At 41.0% G+C, this 8,260-nt stretch overlaps 1 protein-coding gene across 1 annotated transcript; it reads right to left on the reverse strand.

Moving 5' to 3' along the window:
• Positions 1 to 697: 697 nt before the first annotated feature.
• On the reverse strand, positions 698 to 5,674 carry LOC122984480 (zinc finger protein 345-like). Its single transcript, XM_044354950.1, has 4 exons — positions 5,066 to 5,674; positions 3,877 to 4,220; positions 3,498 to 3,567; positions 698 to 3,358 (listed from the first exon to the last, which is right to left on the reverse strand). Exons 1-4 carry the CDS (start codon positions 5,457 to 5,459, stop codon positions 1,764 to 1,766), a joined length of 2,403 nt encoding a protein of 800 aa, XP_044210885.1. The 5' UTR covers positions 5,460 to 5,674; the 3' UTR covers positions 698 to 1,763.
• Positions 5,675 to 8,260: the final 2,586 nt, after the last annotated feature.

The following is an 8,260-nucleotide window of genomic DNA, read 5'->3' on the forward strand; positions in this document are numbered from 1 at the left end:
TATTACAATACAAATGACTGCGCAGGGAGAATTGGAGATAAAATAAATTAATCACAAAAACGCAAGCAGACATAAGATTGTACAGTTTTACTTCTGAACTTTTTTATGTTTATTTATTTTTTCTTAATTTCTGTATTAAGCATGAGGAGTGAGATGGTTGGGTCAGGGTCAGAGCCTCCAATTCATCAGTCATTTAACATATACTGTTAAATACTTGGGTATAAATATATATCTAAAGATTTCACTGACAGTGAAAATATGAATGTGTGTAATTGATCAATGCCAAACTAGACTTAACTCACGGTTATTGAGAAACATTAACTTACTGGGTTGAATCTTTTTGACTAAAATGGAAAGCATTTCAAGGTCTATCTATCCAGCATACTCAATGGCTAATGGCAAACAGTGCTGGAAAAGGAGAATTCACTATGTCAAGAGAGCAGAGATGACCAAAGATTGTAAATATGGAGGCCTACAAGCTATCGATTTTGTTTCTATAAATGGGACCTTAAAAATTAATTGGTTATACACAAATCAATGTATATGAAAGTGAAGTTGGTCTTTTTTTTGCACCTTACCCCATTGGTCTAATGTGAAAATCTTAAAGCCATGTTGTTTGTACATGAGAAAAATGTTTAATGGAAGTAGCATAAAAGGTAATTTTTTTTTTTTTTAAAGAAAACTCTTTAAAAGTTGCTTTGATTGCATATTTTCTTTAATCGCAATAACAAACAAAACTAGTTTATGCATCAAACTGTACAGAGGAAAAAATCAATTTACAATTTCTATTATTACTTTGAAAAAAATCACATCTTAACAGCATTACATAGATTTACTATGAACCAAAACAACATAAATTAATTCAAAATAGTTTAGGAAGTCTTTCCAGATAATGACAAAAAAAATTAAAAATTATTCTCTGTTAATATCAACTCAACCAGTAAAAAGAGAAAAAAAGGTCATTCAGTATATGAAAATAACTCCTAAATCCTGTAACTCTGCTTGAAAACAGGAAGCTGGCCTTTCTGCTGCACGTATCATGAGAACATTTACCGAGGTATCTCACTTCTTTACTTCTACGTGTGTTTCACATGTGGAACTTTGGGGGGTTTTAAATGGCCACAATATTTAATAAAAGGTAAATGGTCATATTTGGGTTTTTTTTAATTATACATACTATAAACTATTATGCTGTACTATACTATAAATGCCATGAAGAATGCTAACCCCTACTGTAAATCCTCTGAATGATAGTATAGCTGCGACTAGTTTTAGTATTAATTATTTTTTCTTATTCCCTTAACTTTAACATAACAAGAGTAATGTTATCAGAGGCCTGAAGTGCTGCGTTCAATCTGTTTAACTGGCCGACAGCCAAAACAAAAATGATCAGTTAATATATGTATATGAAGACAAACAAGAATCCCTTTGACATTGTGACGCTAACACAAGCTAATGTTTTGTATTTTTACTTAAAAATTGTAAAAATGAAACATATTCTCAATATCAGAACAGATGAATTTCCTTTCAATTAACCAGATTGAGTAAATTGTTCCAGCTCTCAAAAACAGAATATAAAAATGAAACTAATGGAGTTCAGAAGTGTCACTCTTGATCAGATAACCGATATTTTGAGCTTAAAGGCACCGGGGCCACACACACACAAGTCATTTTATGTCCCTTGATACATCACACCGCCGCTTCATTTAGGACTTGGATCAGCTGAGTGTGCCTGTGAACGACACACGACAACATCACGTGACCTATGACCCGTCACAGCTGTGCTTCTTGACCTGCCTCGAATCGGAGAAGCCGCGGCCGCACTGCTGGCAGGAGTAGAGCTTATGACCAGTGTGGACCTGCATGTGGGACTTGAGCTGATTCGACTGGTGGAACTTCCTGTGACAGAACACGCATTCGAACGGCTTCTCACCCGTGTGGATCCGCAAGTGTCTGTAGAAGTTCCCGTCGGTCCTGAAGGCCTTGCCGCACTGGTCGCATTTGTACGGTTTTTCACCCGTGTGTATCCGCTCGTGCTGCTTCAGACTGCCGGCGTGGAAAAACCCCTTCCCGCACACGTCGCAAACGAAGGGCTTCTCCCCTGAGTGGCTCCTCTGATGATAGCTGAACGAGTATTTGTTATGGAAAGCCTTCCCGCATATCCCGCAGTTGAACTCCTTGTGCTCGCTGTGGCCTTTTTCGTGGAGTTTGAGGGAGCAGGCGGCGCTGAAACTCCTCAGACATATTTTGCAGCTGTAAGGTTTAACCGCCGACTTGTTTCTCCGTCTGTTCTGGAAAAACCTCAGCGTGCCGTCCGTTTCCTCGTTCCTGTCGGCGTGCACGTACTTCTGATGTATCAGCAGCCTGCAGTTGAAGAGGAAGGTCTTCCCGCACAGATCGCACATAAACGGCTTTCTGGCGCCGTGGATGAGCATGTGAGACTTCAGCTTGTTGTTGTCCGAGAAGCTTTTGCCGCATTCCTGACACGTGAACGGCTTCTCTCCCGTGTGAATGCGAATGTGCCTCTTGAGGTTGTTGTTCAGGCTGAACTGCGCTCCGCATATGTGACAGGTGAACGGTTTCTCCCCCGTGTGGACGACGCTGTGTCTTTTCAGCGCCGTGCCGGTCCTGTACGACTTGTTGCACACGGTGCATATGAACGGAGTGACGCCCGTGTGTTTCCTCTTGTGCACCGTCAGGGAGTGGGCGTATTTGAAAGTCTCGTCGCACACCGAGCATTTGTACTTTTTGGCGTTGGTGTGAACCATTTGATGGAAGCGAAGGGTGTCTTTACTCTTGAACTCCTTCCCGCACGTCGCGCAGCTGAACGGCCTTTCCTCCGAGTGTACGACCATGTGACATCTCAGCTGGACGGTCGTCTTGCAGGTCTTGTCACAGAGCTGGCACTTCAGCATCCGCTTCCACTTCTCGTGGCGTAAGAGGTGGTTTTCCAGAGACTGCTCCGCTCTGAACGTTTTCCCACACTGGTCGCAGGCGAACGGCTTCGGTTGTTTCAACCTCTGGTGACGTTTGAGGTGATTCTGCAGCGACTGCTCCTTTCGGTACGATCTTTTACAGCGAGGACAGGGGAAGGGTAAGGGGGCTTTGAGCGCCTCGTGACGCAGAAGGTGATTTTCCAGGGATTTCTTTTCCAGGAAACTTCTGTCACACTGGTTGCAAGGAAAAGGCTTCTTGTGGACCTTCATGTGTTTCTTCAGTTCGCCTTTCCAGTGAAAACCCACGTTACAGTGCTCACAGAAGAACCGCTTCACTGTCCGTGACTCTTTTTTTCTCAGCCGTCTTCCCTGAACTTCACCTGATTCCAGTTCTTTCTCCTCAGTGCTTTTATCAGTGGCAGCTGAAAACAGAATGAGAGGAAGTTACCAAATTTAGTCTATTAAATATTTGAAGATTCAATGTCAATAGTTCCTTTTTTTAAAGAAGGAAGTATCTCCTACATATTCAAGTTCCTTGACTAGTCTGAAATCTAATCGTACCTTTTTCAGCTTTAGCATTTGCTCTCCTCGTCCTCCTCGTTCTCCCTGTAGGCGCCTCTTCCACAGATTTCTGTAATGCAGAAAGAAATACGGCATGTATTTAATGTGAGTTTAAGTGAGAACAACTGGATGCATGCAATGACAGGCATATATTTACATCATATCATAAGCACTAAACTCCCATCTGAGAAGACTTTTTGGCTCAATCTGTTGCTTAAAGCCAGCAGCATGAATCAATATGGAGGGAAATAAACACCAGTGAGATTCTGTTCTGCAGCTGACAAGTACACTGACACATCAGTATCAGCTGGAAGTCTTTCTTTCAAATAAGAACTAAGTGCACTTCAGGTACGACACTGTTGCGACTACTGAACCCGACCTTTTCCTGCGCTGTGTCGCCGCCGGTGCTGGAGTCTGGACTGGGGACGTCTTGAGGCGCAGACCCCGGCGAGGCTGCGGTTTTGAGGATGAGTTGCGTTGTTCCCGTCGTTTCAGAGACAGCCGCCGATGACGTCGGGGGCTGCGCGACGACTTGTCGGGCTCCCACCAGCAGCACCGTGGGAGCCGAGCTGACTCTGCCGACAAACACCATCGGAGCTACGGCGGGTTTGGGGACGGTCACGGCCTCGCCGCTTCCCGCTGAAACCGACAGAGAGTCTGAGGTGGAGTCCTTCACAGCAGCAGGTGTAGTCTGATTGGTGGAGGTCGACGACACCGCGGCTCCTGTGTTGTTTCAAAGACACAGAGAGACATGATGTCACATCAGCCTCATTTCATTCATTAATGTTCAGAGCGGCGTCATGTGTTTGTCACCAGAGAGAGAATGAATCCATGTAGAAATCAAATGGCAAAGACAGAAATTCACTGAAACTTTCTGTATCTAAATACATCAGGTATGTGTTGTACAGTGTGGATGGAAGATTCACTGGTTCCAGTTTAGCAGTTGTGAGGATTTGTAGCTGATTAATCGGTTAGTCGATCGACAGAAAATTAATTGTGATAATTTTGATCATCGATTAATCTTTTTGCATCATTTCTAAGAAACAAATGTCCAAATTCTCTGATTCAGCTTCTCAAATCTGAGGATTTTAAGATGTCACTTGTGCTTTATCAACACTTTACAGACCAAATGACTGATCGATTGATCAACATGACAACCAATAATGACATAATAATTATTACTTGCAGTCCTAATCTGTTGTTTATCATTGTAAATCAAATATCTTTGTGTTTCGGGCTGTTGAACAGACAAAGCAAAGAGATCCGTCACCTTGTGTTCTGGCCTGGGAAATTTTAATAGGTATCATCACTATTTTTTTGAACATTTTGTAAACAAAATAAACATATTAATCAATAATGAAATGACTTGTTTGGTGCAACCTAAACCAGCATCACTGAAAACATCTTCACCTGCACACATACTGTAGTTTAAAAGTAGACTTCATGACTTTATTGAGCCCAAATACTAAAAAAAAAATCCTCCCAGCTCACTGTTGATGTTTTCAATCTGACTCTTAGCTGATCAGAGTGATCGATCGGCTGATTGATGACCGCCCCCTCTCTCTCACCTGACAGTGACGGGCCTCCTTGTGACTTGTTGCTGCCATCACTGATGCTCCTCAGCTCCTGCTCCAGCTGCTCCATCTCTTTGCCCAGCTGACCCACTCTGGCCTCCAGCTCCTGCTGCAGCTGCCCGGCTTTCCTCTGCAGCACGTCCTCCAGCTGCTCCACTTTGGCCTTCAGAGCCTCGTTCTCCTCCAGCAGCTCCGAGGAGAACTCCGTGAACACTCTGTGGATCTGAACCACCAGACTCTTCTCTATCTCCTGGATTTCGCCGAGCTTCTCCTCTCTCCACTCCGTATTTGGCGCCTCTGTCGCCCAAACATCCCTGAAAACAGACACGGCCGCCTGGATGGCGACTTCCACCACCGACGCCACTTCGCTGCCGAACCTCGCCTCCATTTTTTTTCTCCAGTCGGATTGAAAACTCAGGTGTGCGTCGATACGTGGCGCATTTTTCTTAATTTTAAACAGCGAGTTGCATTTAAAGTCGGACTTTAAATGCAGCTTAGTCCTTCATCTGTCAAAATATCAGTTGCTTCTCTTATGGCGGCCTGTGCGCCTCTGTAAATAGTCCGTGTTGCACTTCCGGTTCTTCTTCTGCGTTGAGGTTTATTGGCGGTTGGCAAACAACGAATTAGTGCATTACCGCCACTAGCTGGTGTGGAGTCTGGATCAGAATGTGTGGTATTTACAATATTCATAAAAAAATTAATATCTTCTCAAACAAAGTAGTTGGTCTAAGATACTGAAATAGGAGTATATACATATATATATTATATAATTTACCCTTTAATTGTATTTGTTTCGTTTACCTAACTCACCGTTTCTGTATTTTGATTTGTCAAGTGGCTGCTGTAACACTTTAACAACTTGGCCTTAATAAAGTATAAGGTTGAAATGTTATTATATAAAATGTTGAGGTTGAAATGTAAATAGTGAACATTAGAATTTGAAGAGTGTTATTTTTATTTGTTAAGGCCTACTAGTGTCACATTTTTTCTTTCTTTTTTTTTACTACTAAAATACACCTTTTTTTGATGGAGTTGTAGTGTGTTTCAAGTAAATTGTCCCCTCCAGACATGTTTTTAGACATATAGAAAATACGCGGCTTGGCTAAAATACTTGTCTGATATGTTTTTACACCAAAAAAGTTAAATTCTTGAAAATGCATCTCATTATTATCGATATGGAAATATTTTTCATTTCAAAAGTTTAACTGCTGGACACAAGATGTCTTGTACATCACTGAAAAACTTTCCTCCTTCAGCAGATTAACGTGAAAACAGTCTTCTAGCATCAAACTCTGCACATTCATCATCCTGCACAGTGAAGCTCAAACATCCAACTTTAAGAACAAGAAGCAAAACACTTTTTTAGACTGGTGTTGGACTTTAATACACAACCTGCATCCTAGTTCTCACTCCCAGTATTTACCTGCTTATCATTGTCATGAGATGAAGACAGACTGACAGTTCATTACAAACACAGAAGAGATGAACCAGAGCCAACAGTCAAACCCAGTAAATGAGGTTTAACACTGATCCACTGTATCATCTGTTCTTGTATAATTTAAAATGCGCACAGGTCTAAATGCTTCTCAATAACTTTTGAAGTGTTAAGAAGAATTCATCCTGTTTAACGCCTCATCATTTCTTTTATTCCTCACTTTTAAAGAAGTACACTGACATTGTAGCAGAATTAACTTTGTGATGAAATAAGACTTATTTTGTGCTTTATTGTTTATGTCACAGAATACCAAATTAGTGTACAGGAACTAGTCCTTGATCAAATTTAGTCCTAATGAACATCATCATTAGGATATCTTTTTTTTCTTAAATATGTCTTAATAGAAAATTACACAACTGTACTGCAACTTTCAGTACTTTTTTAAAAGTTTAAGGATATATTGGGAGGGTTACAGTAAGTTTGTGTGTCTGTAAAGCACATTGATGCATGTATGTGATGTTAGGCTGTACAAATAAACTTGACTTTAGCCTTCGAGATAATGAAACACATAATACCTGTAGTCCCCCATAGCTGCTTAGATGCTTCACAAAAAGACACGCACAAACATTATCTTTCAATATCACAATTTGTATTTATCAATTCAAAGAAACGACTGTACAGAGTTAATGATTCGCAGTTGGTTCTGATCATTTTTATACAATATTGGTTCATTCATTCACCTTTTTCCAGTGTTGGTAGTTTGTGTCAGCCCCGGTGTGTTACAGTCATTGTACAGTGGAGGGATGGGTCTTCAAGACATGCACAGCAGTACCATAATAGAGACTATGTCATTCATGCAACCTCTTTGTCCTGACGTGTTCGTGTTGAAGGAAGTGCGGCTTATGGTACAAATCAACAATCCCCCTCCCTCCCCCCCAAAAACATAACAAAGACAAGGGGCAGTTTCCCAGTGTCACCGCGGATAAACTCATTTTTCTTGTTGGTTTTATTACAGAAAATACTTTTTGAGCAAATACATTTGTACATTATCAGGTTAGGTTGCTTGTAGGCAGGCATACAGAGAGACAGACAGGCTGAGGGCAGATAGACAGTGGTGCTCCGGGGGGGGGGGGGGGTCCTGGATCAGCCAAAACTATTCATCAGTCAGCAGTGGATTATCTCTGGCTGCTGTTAGGACTTTGTTTGTTTGGATCTGCATGAACTACATGAAGTTTAGGATTGTTTGACACAGAAAAATGAAGGTTGATGTCATGATGTAGTGCGTCTGAAAGTAAAACAGATGCTTTGCTAACACTATTTAGGTGAGGAAGATGATGCCAACTGCATAAAATGATCATATTAATGTGTCTAATTAATCCTGATGTTTTTATAAAGTGTGAGACGTTTTAAAGCCTTGTTCGTTTATTTATTTCATTTCAACTTTCAGCAAAACACATACGGAGCAAAGTGCTTCACTAACTGTAAAGCTGTGGGAAGATGTGATTATAAGAGGAGATACACAGAAACTTCATGAGATTGAATATAAAAAATATTGTGCTTTTGTTGTGTTAAAGCAGTAAATGAACAGTTTATATGTCTGTAATCTCACAGCTACTGATGAGAAGGCTTTGATATGAGGTCTCACACTGTTCAGTGAAAGATGGTTAACTTTACACAACAAATAGTCAAGTTATTTATGTTTAAATAGTGGTGTTATTTTTCTAGAACTGCTTTTATTATTGTAGATATTATTA

The sequence above is a fragment of the Thunnus albacares genome, chromosome 6 (assembly GCF_914725855.1).
Source record: "Thunnus albacares chromosome 6, fThuAlb1.1, whole genome shotgun sequence".
NCBI lineage: Eukaryota > Metazoa > Chordata > Actinopteri > Scombriformes > Scombridae > Thunnus > Thunnus albacares.